This window comes from Petromyzon marinus, chromosome 16, assembly GCF_048934315.1.
Source record: "Petromyzon marinus isolate PM22_M1 ecotype Great Lakes invasive population chromosome 16, UKy_Petmar_22M1.pri1.0, whole genome shotgun sequence".
Classification (NCBI taxonomy): Eukaryota; Metazoa; Chordata; class Hyperoartia; order Petromyzontiformes; family Petromyzontidae; genus Petromyzon; species Petromyzon marinus.
In genome coordinates, this window is record NC_133682.1 from 1,590,236 (window position 1) to 1,615,996 (window position 25,761).

At 51.0% G+C, this 25,761-nt stretch overlaps 2 protein-coding genes across 4 annotated transcripts in view; both read right to left on the reverse strand.

Annotated features, from left to right (window-relative positions):
- The window catches only part of CRACDL (CRACD like), a 45,451-nt gene extending 21,577 nt beyond the window's left edge, over nucleotides 1-23,874 (reverse strand). For all 3 annotated transcript variants that reach the window (XM_032955611.2, XM_032955612.2, XM_032955609.2), the window contains exons 1-2: nucleotides 23,612-23,874; nucleotides 4,155-4,253 (exon numbers count right to left, since the gene is read on the reverse strand). The gene's annotated coding sequence lies outside the window, so the exon portion shown is untranslated. The remainder of the gene's footprint in view (nucleotides 1-4,154; nucleotides 4,254-23,611) is intronic.
- On the reverse strand, nucleotides 17,489-20,012 carry LOC142924688 (uncharacterized; the record flags this gene model as incomplete). Its single annotated transcript, XM_076067340.1, has 1 exon — nucleotides 17,489-20,012. A coding segment is annotated over one exon (2,451 nt), but the record flags the coding sequence as incomplete, so codon positions are not given.
- Nucleotides 23,875-25,761: the final 1,887 nt, after the last annotated feature.

The window sequence follows — 25,761 nt, forward strand, 5'->3', positions numbered from 1 at the left end:
GGGGGGGGGCACAGCCGCGGCAGCGAGCGCATTCCTCCGCCACGCCGCCACCGTTGCCCTGCGAATTCCTCGCGATCGTGGACCGGGGGGGGGGGCTGGGGGGGCCGGAGGGGCGGGGGGGAGCTTCCCAGAGCCACGGCGGCGGTGGCAAGGATGCGCGCGATGAGTCAATAGGACGTCGGTTTGTGAAGCGAATCGTCCTTTCTTGAACCCAGGGGACGGAATGCCGACCCGCTGAGACACGCGGAACAACATCCATCGCTTCTTGCGGATCTACATACAGGGGCACGTGCGTCACCGACAAAACAGAGAGATGTCTATAGAGTGTGTAAACACACGTGTCGCGTGTACACACACGTGTCGCGTGTACACACACGTGTCGCGTGTACACACACGTGTCGCGTGTACACACACGTGTCGCGTGTGTACACACACGTGTAGCGTGTAAACACACGTGTAGCGTGTACACACACGTGTCGCGTGTACACACACGTGTCGCGTGTACACACACGTGTCGCGTGTACACACACACGTGTAGCGTGTGCACACACGTGTAGCGTGTGTACACACGTGTCGCGTGTACACACACGTGTCGCGTGTACACACACACGTGTAGCGTGTACACACACGTGTCGCGTGTACACACACGTGTAGCGTGTACACACACGTGTCGCGTGTACACACACGTGTCGCGTGTACACACACGTGTCGCGTGTACACACACACGTGTAGCGTGTACACACACGTGTCGCGTGTACACACACACGTGTCGCGTGTACACACACACGTGTCGCGTGTACACACACGTGTCGCGTGTACACACACGTGTAGCGTGTACACACACGTGTAGCGTGTACACACACGTGACACGTGTACACACACACGTGTAGCGTGTACACACACGTGTCGCGTGTACACACACACGTGTCGCGTGTACACACACACGTGTCGCGTGTACACACACGTGTCGCGTGTACACACACGTGTAGCGTGTACACACACGTGTAGCGTGTACACACACGTGACACGTGTACACACACACGTGTAGCGTGTACACACACGTGTCGCGTGTACACACACGCGACACGTGTACACACACACGTGACGCGTGTACACACATAGTGTCAAGAGAAATCAGGGACGGCTGTATATGTAGTTGGCTCGAGTGTCCCCCCCCCATCACTTCGTGTCAATTTGTAAAAAAATAAAATCTTGCAATGGTTTTGGGTGTGTGGAGGGCCACTCAGCCACCCTTCTCCACCCCCCCCCCCCCCCTGTGCATTGGAGGAGAGGCGGCCATAGACAAGAAGAAGGCATATTCTTAGCTCTTTCGGTAAAGTCACGTTGAATGGAAACAATAAAATAATAAAATATATAAAACAATTAAAATTCTCACGACGTTTCGACCATAACACAAACGGTCATCATCAGGTGTGTCGGTTTGCATTAATACTAAATTATAATAATAAATAATAATAAATTAATGCAAACCGACACACCTGATGACGACCGTTTGTGTTATGGTCGAAACGTCGTGATAATTTTTAGTTTTATATATATTTTATTATTTTATTGTTTCCCTTCAACGTGACTTTACCAATAGAGCTAAGAATATGAATCACTGCAGTCACGAAAGCTTTAAATCAACAACAAGAAGAAGGCAGTGGTGAGCCTGGATGTGAACAGGGGCAGGGCACCCACAGCACGCACGGCCGGGGGAAGAGAGTTCAAAACTGTGGGGGCAGAATAGGAAAATAAAACTAATTTCTTCAGCAGAACAGTTTTTTGTGTTCAGTTTGTTGTCCTTCCCCCCCCCCGCACCTCCGATTAGCACGGTTGGCTACGTACGGTGCCAAATAAGTTCAACGTACATACGAATGAGCAGCCTACCTCTGAGCAAAGATGAGATGAGAGCGGAGAGGTAGGAGAGTGCGTGGAGGGGGGCAGAGTGAGATGACAGGAGAGAGGCAGGAGGATCGTGAGAGTGAATGAAGAACCAATGGCTTTATTTCGTCACAATTTGCATCTCGTTTTGTATTTTTCCCCCGTTATTTCCGTGCCGTGTGTCCAGCTTCTGCCGGCGCCGTTATCGAAGGCCTCGCACCGGCGTGAGGCGCGTCACCATCGCGCTGGAACCCGTCAAGAGAGTTTCTAATCTAAACAATATTTACTTACTTGTTTACATCGGCCTCCAGAGGCTATAGGGTTTACCGGAACCGATCACACGCGAGATATTCAAAAATTCTTACGCAAATGATACGTTGCATGCTCCGCGAGCCGAGGCATCGAGACTCAATGAGTAATCGCTGCTCCGTTCCAACAAATGTTTCATTGTTTCTCTCACAGCCTCTGAGTCTCTGGACGTGTCTCACCCTCTGGCACCAACCCTTCGGAGTCCCCTTGAGCAAAGCCCCCCCCAAGAGAGCCCCCTTCTTATCCCCAAGCCCTGACAGTAACAGTCGATCAGATGCAACCACTCGGGGTTCTTAATGAATCATCATCATCAGCAGCAGCCATGGTCGCTCAACTGCTGGATGAAGGACTTCCCGCGCCGCCACTGCCGCCACCTCTCACAATCCAGCAATGTAATCGTCCACCTTCTAGCGCCGGGACACGAGCCAATTCCATCGCTCCATCTCCTCGGCGGACGTTCTCTCGGAATCCGCTCCTCGGCCGCCACTCCGTTATTGATCCTCATGACTCTGAATCAGCTTCTCTCCGCCTTCTCAGTTTTCCCTCGCCTTGGCCTACGAGGTATGTTTCGTGTGTGCCATACAGCGCCTCGAGTACCCAGCAGAAAGGTGCTTTATACAAATGTAACGTATTGTTCTTATTGTAGCGGCGTGTCCCGTCCAAGCCTGTGCTTACAGTTTCATTTCATTTTCATAAAATGTAGAATGAATTGGGGCAATCAGAAATAAATAGATAAACAGGCTGGTGACAAGAATGTGTGTGGTTGGCCTCGTGGGCAGAGAGCTGGCAGAGCAGGACAGGAACCGGGATCAGCTGTGCGGTGGTGGTGGTGAAATCCGGCAAGTTTCATAATCTCCCCAGGGAGCCGCTCTTCCTCATGGCGGCGTTAGAGGAAGCTACAGACTCGGCTGCGGTGCACTCATCGGCAGCATCTTCATCGTCATCATCGGGCGGTCACACGGCCTGGCGGTAGCATTGCCTTCGCTGGTTGTTGTTGAAGAGGTTCGCGTCCAGCGGACTGTGAACCTCCGTCCGCTTTGCTCACAGCCAACGCTGAAGATCCGCTGATGTCATTCACAAGAACGGGCCATTGTGTCGTCAGCGTCAGGGTCTAAATTTGCCCAAGTCAAAAACTACACTGCAAAAGTACTTGATTTGAACTGAGTTCTCACCCGGTTAAACAAATTAAACCGATCATGATGACAATCAGCATCTGGGTGGGTGGCTGGGTGGCCAGGGCTGGCTCGGTCTGAGTGGTGGGTGGGTGGTGGTGCTTTATCGAGTGTGCAGGCCCTGCAACTGCACCACCGCTGCCATCTGTCACCGGCCTGCGGTGCAGACATCACGGTATTTATTTACCCAGAAAAGTGTCACCGAGTCTCGAGACTTCAAGACAGAAGGGTCCCTGCCACATTGAGATGTTGGAACCGATTCCCTTCCAAAGAAGTGTTTGAATTTTAGCGACAGGCCACCAAAGCACCCAGAAAAAACGCAAAAATATAAATGATAATCGCATGACACATGAAGCCGTGATCCTGAGAGGCAGCGATCCACGCAGTTCTTACTCATGAGCCGATCTCATCGCTCCATCTCAGGCGCCCCCCCTCACCCCCTCCACCGATGACACCGTCGGCCATCGTCCCGTGTCTTGCCCAAGGCCCGCTTTACTGCTTCTTTACAGACGGTGTGTTGCACATTTATTTTATTGAACCAACCACCCAGCCACCCACCCAGCCACCCACGCAGCCACCCACGCAGCCACCCAGCCACCCACCCAGCCACTAACCCTCCCAGCCAACCACCCACGCAGCCACCCACCCACCTAACCACTCACCCAGCAACCAACCCACCAAGTTAGCCACCCACCTAGCCACGCACAGTCACCACCCAGCCATCCAGCCACCCAGCGAGCATCACTCTCTGCAGCAATCATCAGCAAGGGAGGTGCCCCCGTGTCTTACCCTGCACGTTGGTGTCTTGATCCGTAGGGGGCGGGGGGGAGTGAGGACGCCCGATGATCCGGGCGGGATGGGCGAGTGCGGTCACTCCTGCTCACGCATCTGCGGGACGCACGTGTTACGCGCGCACGCAAACACTGAGCGACGCACACAGCGCGCGGCATCGCACAACGCACCCAGCAACGCGCTCACGCCGACGGCCATTACCCATCTCCACCGCTGGGGGTTGCCCCGTTTGGCCTGCCACTCTCGGCCAAGCGGCCGTCGTTCCTTCTAGCCACGACGTGTTCTGCCCAAGCCTCACTTACACACACAACAACAACGGCAATAACAGTATCAAGCAGGGTTTTAACGCATGTATGGTCAAGTGACAGGTGCTCATCTGGAGCAATGTGAAAAATTAGGCCCAACACCATCACTTCCTCTCTTCTCGCCAGGGCGAGTGAATTGTTGTGGAATGGACACCAGGACCCCCCGTGACCGGCAACTTCCGCCCTTACAGTCTCCCACAATCGGATTCGGGGTTTTTAGACAAAGTCCCCGACAACGATCGGAAAGCTTCTCCACATAGCGACTACAACAACAGTTGCGCGGCTGGCGATCCGACCTTTAATGCGACTCACGCAGCGTTGGAGTTATTTGCATCGTCACGCACTTCTCCGTGTGTGTGGCCTCTAGCCCAGCCATCCGGAACGTGCCCAATCTCGTCAGATCTCATCAGATCTCGTAAGCCAAGCGGGTCTGAGCCCGCACGGCGCTTTGATGGGTGCATGGCAGGCGTTGAAGGCTGCTGCGTGCGCGGTGGCATTGCGGAGGGCCGCGCGGACAAATCGGTCGTCGGGCTGCACGATGCTCCCACGTCCACGCTCGAGCGTGGTGACGTACGGTTTAAACGAGCCATGCGGGTAGGGGGCTTGGGGAGGCACTCATCTAGCAGTGGATTGGCCAAGGGCCGCACCGAGGCACGCGGTGGGTTCATTGCTCCTTCCAGTCGCCCCTTCTGTCTGGAGCTCCCTCGCTTCCACTGCCGACTCGGCCACCTTGTTTAGCTACGGCTCAACTCCTTCATTCTACTCAGCCAAGGATTGGGGGGGGGCTCACTATAGAGCAGCGGTGGCTGGCTGGCATCTCGCGAGCCGCATGCGACTCTTCAATCCACCACACGCGGCTCTAGCAAAGGGCGTAACGTAGAACGTGCTATCACAGTAGCGGAGAATAACGAATGCCACCTGTGCTGTGCCAAAAATTGTCAATATATACACACTTGTTCACAATAAAGGTTTTTGGGTTAGATCGCGTAAGTATAAATGTGTCGTAACCCCTCCACTACCCGACACAGCCAATAAGGTTGGTTATGTAAACAACGCGCCAATCAGTTACTACTTCAGCCCACCGGTGTGTTGGAGAGCAAATCCACAGCATTTACAATTTGAGCAGTACGACGTTTCGCTGGCAATTAGATAAACCAGCATCATCGGGCGATTTGCCAGAATAGTGAAGCAATCCACCTGTTAGAGCAAGGTGACGTGTTAAGCATCCACACTTGTATACACACTTGGCTCTTTGCAGAACTCACGCCTACTTTGTGACTTTTGCTTTGTTACAGGTTGGCCACCCATGCTGTCGAGCAAGCGGCTCGCAATTGGAAAGGTTGCGAGATCAAAAGCTTGGGTGGCGGTTGACTCAGCTCATCACTTTGTGGAGAAGTGAAGTGGTTGTCGCATGGATAGACTCACCCCTGCCATAGGAACGTGGAATCCCACCGCTGGCCGAGGGCTGTTAAAAAGGAGAACGGGCCACCAATTCCTCAATGCTCGTCTGAGCTTTGAATATTGAATTCAAGCATCTTCCATTGCTACTTCCTGCACTGCAGCCCTCTCCTGTTAAAATATGTCGCCGTTCCTTCCTTATTAACGCGAGTTTGCGTCACACATCCAGCAGTTGATTGACACAATGCGAGGCAACTTATCGAGCGCAGCTCCCGGCGGCGCGGCTGCCATCTCAGCGGCGTTGTACGGCAGGGCACGCCCGCCCGCCACACCACCACCGCAGTTACAGTTTCATTTAAGAAATACGAAATCTTTTTTTCGCGGCTCTCCTGGCCTTGCCGTGGCTTATCTCAGCAAGCCAGACCGGCACGGAGTCCGTGTGGGAACCAATACTCAATGTTCTCCCGCCGCCCTCCTGACGTGCCCCCCCCGCCCCCAAAACCTACCGCTATTTCCCCCCCATCCCCCCACCAACAACAAACTACGTCGGCCAGTACCCCAGAGTGCGATCTTGTGGGGACGAGGCACGGCGTCCGTTTCCGACACCGCTCCCGCACGCTGCCTCGCTCGCTCTCGCAGACCGGCCAGCCTGCGCATCCTCAGCTCGATTCCCATCCCTGCTGCTCGTTGGTCAGGTGACCCAGGGTCGCTCTTGGAAATGGGACTCTATCCCGGCCTCTTGAGCTCCCACCTCGTTCAATGGAATCTACCGTCAACTCGAAACGTGGTAGGGAGCAGATCGTAACGCCGGCCGTGGCGGTGAAGCATCCTACACCTGTGATCCGGCGCTTCCCAGGCAAGGGTAGGTGGATCACATAAGCTCCCAATACCCCAGGGGCTGCCGAGTGGCAATGAGTAGGCAATAGTGCAAGTGGGTTCGCGAACATCCTTCGAGCGTTATATCCGATTGTGTGTGGTGAGTTTTCGGGCACTCTGTGAGAAACTCTCATTCAAGGACGATGCAGCCCACGCAACGAAGATCTCCTTCCATTGTAAATATAAACACTGAGGCTGTAGTGCTGCTGATACGGGCATTATTGAGTAAAAGGACTTTGAAGCAACTACGGGTTGCTCTAGTATAGCAATCTTGTATGGTCACTGACCTATTATACAGCTCTTGCACAGAAGCGACCTGGCCACAAATGAGTTTGCAACGAAGCGGCTTGTCACGTGGACATTTTACAGCAGTCAAATAATATAATCTGAGGTTAATGGAGAGGAAGCAACAACGCCGCTGCAGCGATATGATGGAGGGCCTGCCAACGATGCTGAACTCTCTTCTGGCGTCACCGAAGTTCAGGTTTGACTTGCGTAGCCAGCCGACAACTCAAGAGTCCAGGACGTGATCTCTTGTGCAAGAGCGACCTCCCCCCCAGGACGGACATGTGGCCCGTGGCTTGTAGTCGCAAGGTAACAGCTGCTCGTGGTGTTGTTGTTGTTGTCGTTTGTAGGGCTGAGAATTCCTTGAGTAGAATTCGCCGAAGCCTCGCACCGCAGCCACGCGCTCCTAAATAGGCAGTGCTGCGACCCAACTTGGATTTCCCGAGAAAATAATAAAATAAACCACTGTCATTATTATCATTGCTGTTGCCGTGTTTGTTTATTCTGGAATCCGTTCTCAGAGAAAGCCTCGCGCCGTAAAAGGAAGTTCAATTTACAAGAAGAAGAAGAACGGGAAGGGCAATTTAAACATTATATATTATACTGTATATAGAGCCTGCCCGTGCTGACGGTTTATGATGTAAAAGCTGCCAGGAACGAACACAAAGCGGCAGCCACGACGGGCGGCTTGACCGGCCGACGCCCCACGCGAAACAAACAAACAACTCATGGTCGGCGTCGTCCACAGTCGGGGTGGAGACTGCGAGCAACGACGCTAAATAAGCAGACATAAACACCTCAACAGCCGTCTCGGAAGATACAAAACAAAAAAGCGGGGGTCTTTTGTTGTTGTTGTTACTACACTTCTTGTTGTTACTACACTTCCCATCGGCTGGGCACGGCCTCCTGGGAGCTCATCCTCTCAGTGGCACTCAGCAAACCCCTGGAGAGCCAGCCGGCTTTTGACATTCGGCGTCTCAGAACATTAATAAATATTCATCCTGGAGGAATCCGATGAGCTATGAAGCTCTTTTTCACAGATGCCCAGTAGGGGCAGGTCAGAACGTCAAGACAACAATCTGTATCAACACACGATAGAAGTGCAAAGTTTATTACAGATGACTTAAAGTAAATATACAAATAAAACTACACTTTTTTTGTTATCTTACTAGGTAAAGCCCACTGAGCTATTAACTTGTTTTTTTCCCGAAGCGACCTGGCCACAAATGATAGCGCCACAAAGTGGCTTACCATGTGGATATTTATAGCAGCAAAATAATCTAAATAATCATCGGCAGTGTGAGTGAGGCTCCCTTTACACCAATGCCGGTATTCTGACTTGTTTAGACAGCTCTCCGCTGGAGTTTTCTGGTCGTGCCACCGCGTGTTGTACGTCACGATGTCCGACGTTTCGCTCCGTGTTGCACAATGCGGGGTACGACACAAACACTGCATGGGGGTACTCCCACGCAGTCAACGGACGATCTGACGGTATCGTTAGAAACACAGTATTCAGAATATTTCAGCTAATTTTGTTTCTGGTGATAGATTAATGTAGTGTGGGAGTCACCGGAGCGTGTGGACCTGTGGGCCCCGGCAGGTTAACGCTTGAACCTACCGCTCGGATTTTCCATTCTGCAGATAATAATCGGTGGTAACGGTGCTAACTTTCCCTCGCACGTTCATGATGTTCAGGATTGGGCAAAAAGTACACTAATTAGTCATTACGATCATAGCCCAGCGGCATTTAGCCTTACGACTTAAACAATAATCTTGCTCGTTAAGAACTAGGCACGCTGTAAGATACAATATTTACACGTGTTATTCGCTCACGTACATCGACACAAAGGCAAAGATCCCCCATATGGGCTACATAAGCTGCAAGGGGCAAGTACTGTTAGCGAGCACCTTTTAAAGCAGGCATGGCGTGGCGTTCGAGGCAGTGGTGTGGCAGTACCACGGCCTTTGGCCTTTGCCTCCCCAATGCCGATGTTCGAACGCCGCATCAGCTACCCATTGAAGGCTGAGTCGATATAGTGGATGCACAGTACAGGTTAATTTTCCACTTGGTATTGGTGTTATCCATGGCTGGGAATCAAACTCAGGATGCAGTTACATTTTGAGAGTACCTGTCAAACTTAATTTGGAGCTTTCGTGACTCAGGAATTATTATTTTGTTCTTTCGGTAAAGTCACGTGACTCTTTGGTTCTTTCGGTAAAGTCACGTGACTCTTTTGTTCTTTCGGTAAAGTCACGTGACTCTTTTGTTCTTTCGGTAAAGTCACGTGACTCTTTGGTTCTTTCGGTAAAGTCACGTGACTCTTTGATTCTTTCGGTAAAGTCACGTGACTCTTTTGTTCTTTCGGTAAAGTCACGTGACTCTTTTGTTCTTTCGGTAAAGTCAAGTGACTCTTTGGTTCTTTCGGTAAAGTCACGTGACTCTTTTGTTCTTTCGGTAAAGTCACGTGACTCTTTTGATTCTTTCGGTAAAGTCACGTAACTCTTTGGTTCTTTTGGTAAAGTCACGTGACTCTTTTGTTCTTTCGGTAAAGTCACGTGACTCTTTTGATTCTTTCGGTAAAGTCACGTGACTCTTTTGTTCTTTCGGTAAAGTCACGTGACTCTTTTGTTCTTTCGGTAAAGTCACGTGACTTTTTGATTCTTTCGGTAAAGTCACGTGACTCTTTTGTTCTTTCGGTAAAGTCACGTGACTCTTTTGATTCTTTCGGTAAAGTCACGTGACTCTTTGGTTCTTTCAGTAAAGTCACGTGACTCTTTTGTTCTTTCGGTAAAGTCACGTGACTCTTTTGATTCTTTCGGTAAAGTCACATGACTCTTTTGTTCTTTCGGTAAAGTCACGTGACTCTTTTGATTCTTTCGGTAAAGTCACGTGACTCTGTTGTTCTTTCGGTAAAGTCACGTGACTCTTTTGATTATTTCGGTAAAGTCACGTGACTTTACCCAAATAACCAAAGAGTAGAACCTGTCAACTTTAACCTTTTAAACGGCACTGTAATATCGACAATATATACATGTGTGTACGGCACTTTCTTGAACTTCAACCGAGGGCCGATCGAGTAATCACGGAACCGCTGCGCGCCTGCTGCGAGCAGGGAGGCGTCCCCCTGCGTGTTACGTCGCTCATCCTCGAGCCCCTTCTCCTGTCTCTCGCGAGCGGCGGGCAGAGAGCGGGGAACCAAAACGGGCGCTCGCAAGCGCTCGGAGTCCGGCTAAACCGCAGCGCGCCTCCTTGAGCCCCGGCAAGTCACAACAGCAGCGTCAAACCGTCTCCCCCTCAAAGAACATCAGAGGGTTCATTAAAAATAATCACTGGGGACGTTTTTTTTGCGTGCGTTTTTTTTGCACACGAAAATGTCGAGAGGAATGAAAGACGCACCGACGCACGTGCGTTGAACTTCTTTCACACCGTACGTAGGCAACCCGTGCTAATCGGGGGTGCGGGGGGAAGGAAAACAACACTAAACACAAACAGCTGTCCTGAAGATCTTGAGGTTTTGGCCGACCCGGCCTTATTTTGGCAAATAGTTCAGTCTTTTAAAAGAAACCCCCACCCACCACCCCTGTTGTCTTTTAATAAACTCGTAATTTGTCATTGTGAGAATTGTTTTTGCGAGTCTGCGTTGGCAGTGATGCACAAGCAGGGATAACAAAAAACTCCACAAAACGTCCGGAGCCCTGTGGCCCTAAAAAGGCAAAACACACTTATATGTGAAATGGGCAACGCTTCAGGAAATGGCCTTGTAAGTCTTCTGGGATTTCGATACGAAAATGTTCTACCCGTGTCGTTTTATTGTTGTTGTTGAGCCTCGTAGGTGGCCTTTGGCAGCCCCTAGGGACTCGGAGCTCCCCTACAGCACGCGGTGCCATCCCCGGACGGGTTTTACAAACCCCGCCCCCCCCTGGCCGCAAGCCGGGCGTGCCCCGCGAGGTTCGCGCGCTCCGCAATTACCCGCTCACCGCACTTTGGCGTCGGCAATTTTGAATATTTCTACGCGGGAGGCTGTCCCACGAGCGCCCCCCTCCCCCTCCCGTTGTGGATGCCAACTCTCAAGGCGGCGGTGGACGGCGGCCGTGGCCGTGAGCGTCCATCCCAGGCGGCCGCGAGCATCCGGGTTGAGCCGCTTTAGCGAGGTCACCGCGGAGGCACGGGGAGAGACGCGGGGGCGAGGGGTGGATCGGGAGCCACGACCTTCGCTTAGCTGGGCCGTGACAGCTCCGTGACCGTGGACAAGAGGAGTTTGTAAAGGCAGCGGGGTAGATCTGTGCGGTAACTGCTTGCAGTAAATGGTCCATCACCATGATCAGCCATGATCAGTCCACTGCTGGATGAATGCCTTCCCCCAAGCCGTCGCCATCTCTAACAGTCGCGCGATGCAATAATCCATCCAGGACCGAATAATTAATCTCCGTAATGGATGAGCCGTCGGGTATGTTCACTCCTTTGGCTGCCACTCCTTTGTTAGTCTTGACCACCAGCCATGAAGTCCCCTCGAGTGCAACGTGTCCTGCACAAGCCCAATACATTTACAACAAAAATATATATCATTCCAAGTTGCGTGTGTTCTCTAATCCACGTGATCCGGTGTCTGTCTCTCAGCACCCATCTCTCCATGCTCCTTTGCGCACTTTTCATCTTCTGTTCCCGTCGTTGATGTCCGTGTTCGTCATAGCCGATAGCCTCCGTTGATTCAAACGGTTCTCATCATCTGGGCACGATGCTCCGTTGCGTTTCATCGTTAAGTTCGTTTTTTTTCCAAAAGTACTTTAACAGGCTCTCGGCTGCCTGTTGACATTATTTTATCCCAGCCAGTTCCTGCACAGCACTGCATGTCTAAGATAATATGAATAATTAACGTGGCTGGGCCATGACATTTGCAATCCGCACCACACCACCAGATACTGTATAGAAGTTTTTCCTGTTGTTAATTGGTGCTTTCATTTGGCTCTCTGAGCCTCAGGCAATCTATCCTTGGTTCCAAAAATCTCTCGGTTTTTTCCGCCTTGCTCTGCTTTAAAATAAACGAATACAAGAGGGGAATTCCGCTTCGGGTGTTTCAAGGAACTGGTGGCCTCTGCTGATTGGGATGTTTCTCGTCACCGTGGTGGGTAACAGACGCCAGTGCGGCGACGTACATTGTGCCGTACTTCTATGCTCCCACGTGGCTATGCACAGACATGGAAGAGTAGAGGTTGGCCACATAGTAACCCCACAGCAGCCCGCTTCAGATATTCACCACGGGGCCACTGCTGAAGCCCGCCACTGGCTCAGCCGCCAACCTCGACGTAAACGCATCAAACTAACTCTTTAAAAACGACTTTTATTTTACACAAGGTAAGGCCCACTAAGCTATACGGTTTTTTTTCAGAAGCGACCTGGCCACAAATGAAAGCTCAACGAAGTGGCTTATGAAGTGGAAAATGATAACAGCCAAATTCTAAATGTGGAGGGAATAACCATAGAACCTAGAGAAAAATCCAGGCGACCACGGGGAGAGAGACACCACAAAGTCCAAATATACAGCAGCAGGCGTCAGGGTTGGGATCGAACCCCCGACCTCCTGTATACCAGGCGAGGCAGTTAACATCTCGCCACCATGGAGCACCAACGTTGCTGATCGACCCTTCGCTGCACGGCACCATCACGTGAACGAAGCTGTGCTGTTCACAAACAGCCGGAAGACTCCCACCATGCCTCGCATGCACGTTATGTGACCACCACATTGCATGCACCACGCTCTCAGCCTTGTCCAGATCACCAGCGCTTGCTTCCGGCCCGCACGCATTGCCATTATCTACACAGACCACTGGATTTGAGCCGTCGATGACATGAACTCCAATAACCCTTGCGGTGGGGGGGGGGGGGTCTTCCAAAGCCGCCTGACTGCAACCTGCAGCCACGTGTGAGCCGTACACCTGCCGGCACGATGTGCCCTGTGACCCCTCCACCTCTTCGCGATGAGGTGCGGGGGTGGCTGCCGCGTTATACTGGGCGCCGTGTGCGGTTTATGGCGATCGCATCGACACCTGTGGCAGCAGGTGCTGCCGCGCCTTCTGCGGGGCAGGGGCGGTGCCCTCCTCGGATGGACATTGCTCCCCTGGGAAGCCACGCACAATCGCAGCGTCGCCACGCGCCTCCTGGTAACACGAACACGCATGCCCTCCCGGTAACACGCATGCCCAGTACAATCACGCGAACTCAACCCATTCGTCCTGTCTATGATAATTATCAAAGCACCGCCCACTTGCTCGCCCGCCCGCCCACCCACCAACTCACCCACCCACCAACTCACCCACCCACTTATCCACCCACCCACTCATCCACTCACCCACCCACATATCCACCCACTCACCCACCTATTTCCCCACCCACTCTCATCCACTCACTCACTCACCCACCGACTCACTCATACACCCACCCACCCACTCGCCCGCTCGGTCCCTCACACCGAGTCCTGTGCCACAATCTGCGTTGAGAAACAAGGACCCGAGTCCCAGGTCTGACGGCTGCCATCATAAACATTCACGCTTGAATACTTTCATCACGAGAGCAAAAGAAGTTTGTCACGAAACGCGCGATTGCACTTCGCGGACAAGGAATCACCTTTGCCGGGAGTTGAAACTAACGTGATGGAGCCACGCAGTGATGCAGTGGTATGACGACCGCTGTCACGTGTCCAGATGTTAGGAGGCAAAAGCCATCTGTCTGAGCCAGGGGTGAGTGCAATGCTCCTTTGCCATTGGCAGGGTCACACAACATCGACATGCACTTCGGGTCACTTCTGTCACTGAAGAGGCCCTTGCAGTACCCGGAGTGACTGAGCCGTTCCAAAATTAGAAACGGCGTTGCTGTTGTCTGGCGGAAAACATGCCCCTCGACTAACCGATTAGTTGCAGCCAAGATGCTCGCGGTGAGGGAAACGTATCGACCGCAATCCGCTTCAAAGCGGTGGGCCTCACGTGGCCGCACCCCACGGGGCCGTCTGAGATGAATCAGCGGTGGTGCCTGGCTCCGTAGACACCCCACTCCTGGTCTATGGGGGCCCCCCCAACCAGCACAACCTGCAACACCGCAACTCGTCGTACACTGCCGCAGAGCACTGCCGCTCACGACAACAAGAAAACACAACATTCTAGCATTGAATTTTGATTTAAAGCTTTCGTGACTGCAGGGATTCATATTCTTGGTTCTTTCGGTAAAGTCACGTAGAAGGGAAACAATAAAATAATAAAAATGTAAAACAATAAAATTCTCACGACGTGGTTTTCACACCTGATGATGATTGCTTGTGTTGCAGTGGAAACGTCGTGATAATTTTATTGTTTTATATTTGTATTGTTTTATTGTTTCCCTTCTACGTGACTTTACCGAAAGAACCAAGAATATTCTAGCATTGGTTTAACACGTCGCAGGCTTTCGCGACTAATATCATCCATAATAGAGGGTTTTTTTGGGTTATATCGCATAAATATATAAATGTGTCGTTCAACCCGCCACCACCCGACATCCGGCTGTCGCCTGATGAAGCTAGTTGTAATTACTGGCAAAACGTCGTAATCAGTTGGTAAATGTTGTGGCTTGGATCTGCAACACACCGCTGTGCTGTACTAGTAACGAACTGGCATGTTCTGTTTACATGACAACCCTTGCTCGTTGGCTGTATCGGGCGGCGGCGGGTTTAACGACACATTTATATATTTGTGCGATCTTACCCAACAAAAAAAAACCTCTGTTATGGATTCCAGCATTGGTTTAATAGGCCCGATTCTGCTGACGAGACCTAGAAGGGTGAAACGGGTCCACTGTTTTTTGCCCGCTTCGAACAAACGCTGTTATCAAACATTAGTACAGAATGCCTGCATACGTGAATAACAATCATTTACAGACCCTCTGTAAATCTGCGACTGGATGAAGACTTCCCTCGTGCCGTGGCGATCGTGGGGGTTAGTTTGACCCCAATATATTAAAATCTGGAAGTCGCATTTGCTGACGGACTAATTTTTTTTATTTTACTATCCAAACACATGAACTTTTGCCCGCTTTTAAAATCGGTTGCACCCACACCGCTCCGTGGGAGAACGCACATGAGTTCATCTCACACCGGGTTCACCCGTTCTCGTTCTCACCATCGCCCTTTTACTCACAACCAAATCAACACGCAGTTAATGTGCAACTCCTTCATTAGTCCTCAAAGAGAATGCTGCAAAGACACAAAAAAACCGAGCACGAATTTGTGACCTCCCCCCCCCTAAACCCTGTGGAGCCTTCGTACACAAACTAATGTATGCGTTGTTGTTGCGGAGAATTATGGGTTAAATTCAGATATAAGCAGAACTCAGGTTCTATAGCCTTCACGCATGATCAACAAATACGTTTTAGTCCCATCAGTTTATTGGCTTTCCAGGCACAATAATATCCAGTCGATTTTGACTAAGCAAACAAACAAACTCTGGCCCGATTTCAACTCTCTGGATCTCATCAGCGGAGTCAAGATTGTTCAACAAAATGCTGTCGGGTGACCAGATGTCATTGGCAAGACGAGCACTCCCATCTAAAAGCCAATGGACTAAACCACGTGGTATATTTATAAGTGATGTGGAGACACAAAACCGAGTTCTGCTTTGCCTTTGAAAAATTCTGGCAAAAAGCTCTGCGTTTTCTCAACCCTCCTCGTACTACTCGCCAGCATCGTCATCACTGACATCATCATTTTCGTCGTCGTGATCATCACGACAGAAAGAGCTGCCCAGCAATATCTCCTCCAAACAACGATGTGCTTTGTGGGACACTGGGAGCTTCAGGAGACCCACACGTGACAATTCTTGGCCCCGCACCACGTGACACGACCTGGGCCCACACCACGTGACACGAAGGCCACTTTTGACAGAAGCCACGAGCACGCAGAGGGATGCCTTGTGATGGCAGCTCAGGGCTGGAGAAGGGATTCAATAGGGTTAATAACGGCTTGGGTTAGAGTGAGGATTCAGGATGAGAGGGGTAGAGAGGAGAGATACGATGGGGTTTATCGTCGCTTGGGTCGCCTATGGCCCAATCACCCAGAATGTGTCCGATCTCGTCAGATCTCAGAAGCTAAGCTGGTTTGAGCCTTGATAGTGCCTGAATAGAATCTACATATAACTTAGGCGGCGAGGCGTAAAAACAGGTTGCCATGAGCAACTACATTGTGGGGACTAAGAGGGTAATGCAGATACATCCATCAATTGTTGTACAATACTTCTGTGATTCCACGTCTACACTGCCCGCCTTCACCACACCCGCATCGACCAGCGTGGTGAAGTACGGTCAAATAACCCCCATGGCCTGCACAGTTGTGGGGAGACCTTCATCCACCAGCGGACCGACAAAAGGCAGGCTGGAAACGGACTCAGGCAGGGACCGGATGTAGCGTCAGAAAGGTTTAGGGCTTTACTGTATATGGTTAGGGTCAGGGAAACAGCGGAGGGTGAAGATTGTAAAGGTCACAGGATATATCTACAGAGGGCGTGTTTAGGATAAGATGAAGGTTAGAGAGCAGCTATTTGGCCTTTTAAGTGTGCAGAGTGAGGGCTGAAGCAGGGATAGGGTGGTTGTGGGATTACAGGGTCAGGAAGGGTTCGAGGGGATGAAGGGTTGTGGATTAACGTCATCAAAGAGAGCGGCCACTTGCCCTCGACATGAATGCCCCTATCTATGCCTGTGGGATCGTCCCAGAATTCCTTTACGTCACGACCATTGACTGTGCACGTGGGGACTAGAAGTTGGGGGTGGGGGGGCATACGCTGCCTCCACAATGCCTACTGGACATCCTGCGAAAAATAACTTTATAGCTCATCAGATTCCTCCAGTATAAAAATCCATTATGATTCAAAAAGCGGGGTGGGGGGGTGGGCTCAGTGTGTTTGCGGCCCAGACCCACTGCATACCCCCCCCCCCCACCGGAGCCGTGACACGACCCTAGAGCTGAGACGACCGCTGTGAGAACTCGCGGTCTCAACGGCAGTACCTCCATGACGCAAACACTAGAAACCGTACAGTGGCGAACGAAGACGGTGAAGAAGAGGAGGAACTGTTTAACAGAGTTGTTAAAAAATAGACTTTGGCCCATTTTACCATTTCACTCAACTCTCCCTCGAAATGCGTGACTCTCACTTGTTCTCTCGCTTGTTCTCTCGCTTGTTCTCTCGCTTGTTCTCTCGCTTGTTCTCTCGCCTGTTCTCTCGCCTGTTATCTCGCCTGTTCTCTCCCCTGTTCTCTCCCCTGTTCTCTCGCCTGTTCTCTCCCCTGTTATCTCGCCTGTTCTCTCGCCTGTTCTCTCGCCTGTTCTCTCGCCTGTTCTCTCGCCTGTTCTCTCGCTTGTTCTCTCGCCTGTTCTCTCGCTTGTTCTCTCGCTTGTTCTCTCGCTTGTTCTCTCGCTTGTTCTCTCGCTTGTTCTCTCACTTGTTCTCTCGCTTGTTCTCTCGCTTGTTCTCTCGCTTGTTCTCTCACTTGTCCTCTCGCTTGTTCTCTCGCTTGTTCTCTAACTTATTCTCTCACTTGTTCTCTCACTTGTTCTCTCACTTGTTCTCTCACTTGTTCTCTCACTTGTCCTCTCACTTGTTCTCTCGCTTGTTCTCTCACTTGTTCTCTCACTTGTTCTCTCACTTGTTCTCTCACTTGTTCTCTCACTTGTTCTCTTGCTTGTTCTCTCGCCTGTTCTCTCGCTTGTTCTCTCGCCTGTTCTCTCGCCTGTTCTCTCGCGTGTTCTCTCGCTTGTTCTCTCGCTTGTCCTCTCACTTGTTCTCTCGCTTGTTTTCTCGCCTGTTCTCTCGCCTGTTCTCTCGCGTGTTCTCTCGCTTGTTCTCTCGCTTGCTCTCTCGCTTGTTCTCTCGCGTGTTCTCTCGCTTGTTCTCTCGCTTGCCCTCTCACTTGTTCTCTCACTTGTTCTCTCACTTGTCCTCTCACTTGTTCTCTCACTTGTTCTCTAACGTGTTCTCTCGCTTGTTCTCTCGCTTGTTCTCTCACTTGTTCTCTCACTTGTTCTCTCACTTGTTCTCTCACTTGTCCTCTCACTTGTTCTCTCGCTTGTTCTCTCGCTTGTTCTCTCACTTGTTCTCTCGCTTGTTCTCTCGCTTGTTCTCTCGCTTGTTCTCTCACTTGTCCTCTCACTTGTTCTCTCAATTGTTCTCTCACTTGTTCTCTCACTTGTTCTCTCACTTGTTCTCTCACTTGTCCTCTCGCTTGTTCTCTCGCTTGTTCTCTCACTTGTTCTCTCACTTGTTCTCTCACTTGTTCTCTCACTTGTTCTCTCACTTGTTCTCTCGCTTGTTCTCTCGCCTGTTCTCTCGCTTGTTCTCTCGCCTGTTCTCTCGCCTGTTCTCTCGCGTGTTCTCTCGCTTGTTCTCTCGCTTGTCCTCTCACTTGTTCTCTCGCTTGTTCTCTCGCCTGTTCTCTCGCCTGTTCTCTCGCGTGTTCTCTCGCTTGTTCTCTCGCTTGCTCTCTCGCTTGTTCTCTCGCGTGTTCTCTCGCTTGTTCTCTCGCATGCTCTCTCACTTGTTCTCTCACTTGTTCTCTCACTTGTCCTCTCACTTGTTCTCTCACTTGTTCTCTAACGTGTCCTCTCGCTTGTTCTCTCGCTTGTTCTCTCACTTGTTCTCTCACTTGTTCTCTCACTTGTTCTCTCACTTGTCCTCTCACTTGTTCTCTCGCTTGTTCTCTCGCTTGTTCTCTCGCTTGTTCTCTCGCTTGTTTTCTCGCTTGTTCTCTCACTTGTTCTCTCGCTTGTTCTCTCACTTGTTCTCTCACTTGTTCTCTCACTTGTTCTCTAACTTGTTCTCTAACTTGTTCTCCCACTTGTTCTCTCGCCTGTTCTCTCACTTGTTCTCTCGCTTGTTCTCTCGCTTGTCCTCTAACTTGTTCTCTCACTCGTTCTCTAACTTGTTCTCTCACTTGTTCTCTCGCTTGTTCTCTCACTTGTTCTCTCACTTGTTCTCTCACTTGTTCTCTCACTTGTTCTCTCACTTGTTCTCTCGCTTGTTCTCTCGCCTGTTCTCTCGCTTGTTCACTCGCCTGTTCTCTCGCCTGTTCTCTCGCGTGTTCTCTCGCTTGTTCTCTCGCTTGTCCTCTCACTTGTTCTCTCGCTTGTTCTCTCGCCTGTTCTCTCGCCTGTTCTCTCGCGTGTTCTCTCGCTTGTTCTCTCGCTTGCTCTCTCGCTTGTTCTCTCGCGTGTTCTCTCGCTTGTTCTCTCGCATGCTCTCTCACTTGTTCTCTCACTTGTTCTCTCACTTGTCCTCTCACTTGTTCTCTCACTTGTTCTCTAACGTGTCCTCTCGCTTGTTTTCTCGCTTGTTCTCTCACTTGTTCTCTCGCTTGTTCTCTCACTTGTTCTCTCACTTGTTCTCTCACTTGTTCTCTAACTTGTTCTCTAACTTGTTCTCCCACTTGTTCTCTCGCCTGTTCTCTCACTTGTTCTCTCGCTTGTTCTCTCGCTTGTCCTCTAACTTGTTCTCTCACTCGTTCTCTAACTTGTTCTCTCACTTGTTCTCTCGCTTGTTCTCTCACTTGTTCTCTCACTTGTTCTCTCACTTGTTCTCTCACTTGTTCTCTCACTTGTTCTCTCGCTTGTTCTCTCGCCTGTTCTCTCGCTTGTTCACTCGCCTGTTCTCTCGCCTGTTCTCTCGCGTGTTCTCTCGCTTGTTCTCTCGCTTGTCCTCTCACTTGTTCTCTCGCTTGTTCTCTCGCCTGTTCTCTCGCCTGTTCTCTCGCGTGTTCTCTCGCTTGTTCTCTCGCTTGCTCTCTCGCTTGTTCTCTCGCGTGTTCTCTCGCTTGTTCTCTCGCATGCTCTCTCACTTGTTCTCTCACTTGTTCTCTCACTTGTCCTCTCACTTGTTCTCTCACTTGTTCTCTAACGTGTCCTCTCGCTTGTTCTCTCGCTTGTTCTCTCACTTGTTCTCTCACTTGTTTTCTCACTTGTTCTCTCACTTGTCCTCTCACTTGTTATCTCGCTTGTTCTCTCGCTTGTTCTCTCGCTTGTTCTCTCGCTTGTTTTCTCGCTTGTTCTCTCACTTGTTCTCTCGCTTGTTCTCTCACTTGTTCTCTCACTTGTTCTCTCACTTGTTCTCTAACTTGTTCTCTAACTTGTTCTCCCACTTGTTCTCTCGCCTGTTCTCTCACTTGTTCTCTCGCTTGTTCTCTCGCTTGTCCTCTAACTTGTTCTCTCACTCGTTCTCTAACTTGTTCTCTCACTTGTTCTCTCACTTGTTCTCTCACTTGTTCTCTAACTTGTTCTCCCACTTGTTCTCTAACTTGTTCTCTCACTTCTCATCTCACTTGTCACCTCACTTGTTCTCTAACTTGTTCTCTAACCTGTTCTACCACTTTTTCTCTAACTTGTTCTCTCACTTGTTCTCTCACTTGTACTCCCACTTGTTTCTCTCACTTGCTCCTTCGAGTTCTCAATCTGCGGTTGTTCTTATCTCGCGCACGATGGTAGCAGCAGTACGTGCAGGAGCTGGCCTGCTGCTGGCCACGACGAGAGGGCTTCAGGCGAGAGACTGAGGGAGTGTAGTTTTACTGTGCCTCTTCCTCCTCCGTTGAAGGAGCGCAGACCGCAGTGGTTTACTGCATGGGCCGTAGTTTGGGTTGCATGGCTACAATATCACGACTGTGTATAGTTATGGGTGGGAGATGGTAGCCTTCTCACGCTGGCTCCACTTGTAAGGTGTTTTCGCGTTACTTTACACACAAGGAAATCTGAAATTCAGGCGAAGTGGACGTCGTTAACTCGGCCATAAATGTGTCAATGTCAAAGGCAAAACAGAATGGAATTAGCCAAGCGTCACAATTTGAGACCTCCTGCAAACAAGTCTGGATACTCAGTGAGGCTCTTCTGCGTGGCTACAGCAGCAAGGGCACGATCTCTCAAACATAAACACCGCCAGATTGCGGTGTCTACGGGGAGAGGGTGGAACCGGCGCTTAATAATTATTAATCGAAAATTTAACAAAAAATAAACATAGAAGGGTGCATACCACACACGTGTAACATGCAGAGCAGTGGCTCTACGGTGGCATTTAAGGAGCCCAGAGGCTCTGAACCGGTTTTGACTCATTTGAGTCTCACCAGCAGGGCGTGTGGCCCGTTTAAATAATGCCAACGCTGTGGTTGATGTTGCAGCTAAGACCGGAACGTCTACAACACTGTTTAAAATCCCATCTCGCTATTTTGTCACATCAGTCTATTGATGCTGCTGCTTGTCATAAAATAGTTCCGTTTGCCAAAAATCAGGCCAACCTACTGCCAACCAGTGGCCAACCTGCTGCCTCTGTTTCATCGCCTCGATCCCGGGCCGCCTTCAATAACTGCAAGCCCCAAGTTTACATGATGCGGCGCCATGTTAAGGAGCGTTGAGTGACCTGGACTGGCAGGATGCATCGCTTGAAGGGGTCGATGATGTTCGCTGGTCAAGATGTTGACTATCTCGCCCTGTATGCAGGAGGTTCATGGGTTCAACCCCGACCCTGACGCCTGTTTTATATTTGGAGTTTGCGTGTTATACCCGAGGTGGCGTGGATTTGTATCCGGGTTCTCCGGTTTTTCCCTCCACATTTAGAATCGCTCGTGTCGACTAGATTTGGCTGCTATCAGTGTCCACGTGATCAGGCACTTCGTTGAGATAATCGCTTGTGGCTAACTCACGAGCGGCAGCCTGAAAGAGAGGAGGCGCCCGAAGGTCACGGGGCCAACCGTGGAAGATGGAGGGACGAAATCGGTTCGAGATGATGGATTGTTGTGTCGCAGGACTCCCACGGATGGTTACGACCTTTTGGAAGGCTTCTTCATTCCAACAGCACCACTGATCGTGCTTGATAATGACGATGACGAATGTTGTCACAATTAATCACGGCCGTTGCAAGCCAGCATTTGTAATGCGGATACAATCGCGTCTGTCACCGCACGGTGGAATTTCCTCCACCGATTCCGTGCTGGTAAAAAAAAAACATTTCACGCGACGGCTTAACGGAGGCATCCATCCAGCAGTGGATACAACACGGCCGAAGGTGACGACGATGATGATGATGACGACGACGGGCAACAAGAGCCACTCTTCGCAAAACCCGGGGTCGACGTTCAATTTGAGTCGAGCTATATGGTGCAAAGAAGGTGGATGGGTCTCACCTGACGTGTCCGTCACACCGCCCACACCCCTCCCCTCCCCCTCCGTAATCCCCCACCCCCCGACCCCCTCGCCCGTCATCACGGGCGTCGCGAACTCGTGGCCGCAGTGCAAACAGCGGCGGCGATGTCGCGACACGCAGCAGAGACATCAACGAAAGATGAAGACAAATATCACCCCCCCACGCCCGCCCCGTGTAGCCTACACGGACCGTTGGGGCAAGTGCTGTTAATGAGAACCTATCTATAAGGGGAGGGGGGTGGCCTGAGTCACGCCCAGCCGCCTTTTTCTCCACCATTGTTGAAGTTTACACACCGGACCAGGTGCTCATTTAAGGCTGAGTCGACCTAGGGGAGGCACCAGGACCGGTTCAGATATTCACCGCGGATGTTGGCCGCGAACGAAACTCGAGCTCGGGCACGCCGGGTTCGCGGTAGTGGCGGCAGTGCGCTAACCGCTGCGCCACCGCTCCCCACAGAGACACCGACACACACCCATCCTGACACTGTGCAGTGTCAACAGTGCCACGGACGCTCGTTCCACAACTCTCCCCTCGCTGACATCAGCAGGGACGCCGCAACGGAGCCGCGTCCAATCCCGCTGCTGGACGAAGACCTCCACGTGCGCGTCTCGTATCGGTAACACCGGTGGCCGTTTGGCCATACTTCACCACGCTGGGCTGGTCAATGCCCTTTGGTAAATAATGCTGGTACTGTACACTGATAATGCTGCTGTTGGGTGTTTGTTAGTGATCGCCATGGAATCCAAATAAAAACGTGGTTCCAAATGTATCAAATGTCTCTCTGGCGTTACGCCTGGTCCGAACATTACACGTGGTCTTCAAACGAATACATATCACCGGCTACGACCCTGGTTCCAACACTAAACCTGGTCCTAAACCTAGCAGGTGTCACTGGCGCTTCTAATCCTCGTTCGAACTTCGAATACGAGAAACTGAAGTAGAGTCCCCTTGCCAACCCTCTGTGTAAGTCCATAGGGTCGTTTGACCATACTTCACCTTTGCTGGTCGGTGGGGGTTTGGTGAAGGGTGGGGGTATGGGAAGGACAGGACCCCCTCCCATCAGATCATCACTCGCCAGCGGTGTTGATCGGGAATCAAACTCAGACAGCCAAGTTGAGTTCAGAGAGTGCACTGCGCTAACCACTGCACCACAGCTCTTGGTCAGAGATCCCTGGTCATTAACCCCCGGTTCTAGTTCTAAAACACTGAACCACGATTCCACTCGCCCTATACCCAGAGCTCTTCTAACTCCGGCACTAAGCCCGCTCCTGCCACTGATCCACAGTTGTCTAACGCGGTGCCTGGTACTGCCCCTAAAACCAACACCGGCCCGCGAACGCGTCACCCTTGTTGGTGATGCATTTTAAATGTGATAGCGAAGACACTCACTCTTCTTACCTCTGCGCATCTTCCTAACGGAGAGACGTAGTGACGCACGACAGACAGGCGGGGCAGCTCACGGGCGCGGACGCATCCAGACTCTGCCACTGCGGACTCGAGCTGACGACGGATCCTTGAGAGAACGCCGAGGAGAGACTGGATGTTGTGGACTTGTAGCGGAGCAATGAGCTCATCACGGTCTCCGGTATCTCTCTCTGCCTCTCCCCTACCCTCTCTCTCCCCCACCTCTCTCTCCCCTCTGTGCCTCCCCACACGCTCTCCCTTCCTCTCTCCTCGTCACGAGGAGGCGCCCCTCTCTGCTGAGCTCGCTCGGATTGGACGTGCGGCTGAGTGAGGCGAGGAGGAGGAGGGAGGAGGAGGAGGAGCTGTGCTTGTGTTTCATTATTTACAGCAACGTGTTCCAGTTCAGCTCCGTGCCACGGAGTCATGCACACGTCGATCAATGAGCGGGTCACCATCAAGGTCATGATCGTTGTGACCAGCAGCATCATCGTTATCATCATCGTCAAAAAGAAAACACGTTAACTGTGGCCTTAAAAGAAAAACATAATATGCGAAGTTTCGGGCAATGGCCCTTCTTCGTAGCACATAAAGCACAAGGGATATTACCCAAAATGTAGCCTCTTATATGTTTTCACTTAAAGGTCAGTGTTTTTATTGATGAATGTGTTGAGTTTGTTTCGTTGTTTGTGCTTTCGCACCACTGCCGACGCAGCAGCACCGCAAAATAATTGGCTGAATCGTCATAATAATGATCGTCTACGTCATCATGCACATCATGATTCACGTGAAGACACAGGGGTCATAATCACCGTGGAAATGACCATTTGCAATATCATCTACATGATGATTAAAATCATTGTCCACGTAATCATCACCGTTATTATTCACGGGATCATCAAACATCAAGAAAATTATTTTAAATGTCATCGTCGTCATCCGCGTGATCATGGCGATTATTTTGATTATCATTACGTCATCATTCACATCCTCAAACGTCATCATCACAAATCATAATCATCGTCACCATCGATCGTAATTATTAACATCATTCACATCTCATTGTCATCGTCATCATAGCCATCCTCCAACACATCCTCATCACCGAGCGCCATAACTCACATCATCATGACAAGCGCCATCAAACATCATAATCAAATTCGGTATTGTATGTATGTTGAACTTCTTTCGCGCCGTACGTAGCCAACTGTGCTAATCGGAGGTGCGGGGGAAGGACAAGAAATTGGTTACTTCGCTCAAATAAAATCCATAGTCACCATAAGTGACGATTCTAATTCATATCAGAACGGTGGGATGGGGGCTAAATCTGGGGGGGGGGCAGCCCCACCCTTTAACCACAACCCCCACCCCCTCCACCCCCTCTGCTCTTCCTGAAACTCGTCACTTTTTCCACTCGCGGTTCAGTAGCTCCGCCATGGCTCGCTCCTGTGATGGACTCGATTCATGATGTGATGGACTCGATCCATATTTGCCGGTGGGTGAATAATTGACTATGACCGCCTGTGCTGCTGCTTCGGGTTATAATTGGATTGGGTACTTGCAGCAGAGTACAAGCCACGCGCTCGTCATTTATGGCATTTGCCAAACATCAAAATGGAGCAGGAGCCTCCTGGAAACGAGCCCTTGGGACTCTGAAGACGTTATTGGAATATTTACGATATGCACACTCGCCACAACGCACGATTGTTGTTTTGAATACATGACACAACTACAGTAGATTTGAGCATTTCAGTGAACTGAAACTGTCGATCATAAAATATCCGGGTGACGGCGGCTATGCACGTGACATGTAATCCAGCACTGTGGATGCAGCGAGGGTTGGTGGGTCACGCACCTCCCTGCCCGTGGGTGTCGAGAAGCCGTATGCCCTGGCTCGCCAGGAGCAGACGGTACAACAAAAATGCGGACTCCACCTGTTCCATCTCAATTGGGATAGAGCGTTTCCCCCTCGCACACGTTGGGTATTCTCCGGGTGCTCCGGTTTCCTCCCAAATGCATATTCATAAGATTGACACGAAACATCTTAACATTTACAGGACTGCAGAGCTTAGGCAACTATTGTTGCCTTCCAGCTCGTCTGTGGTTCCCCAGCGATTGTGAGATACAAATTTGCATCAACGAAACTT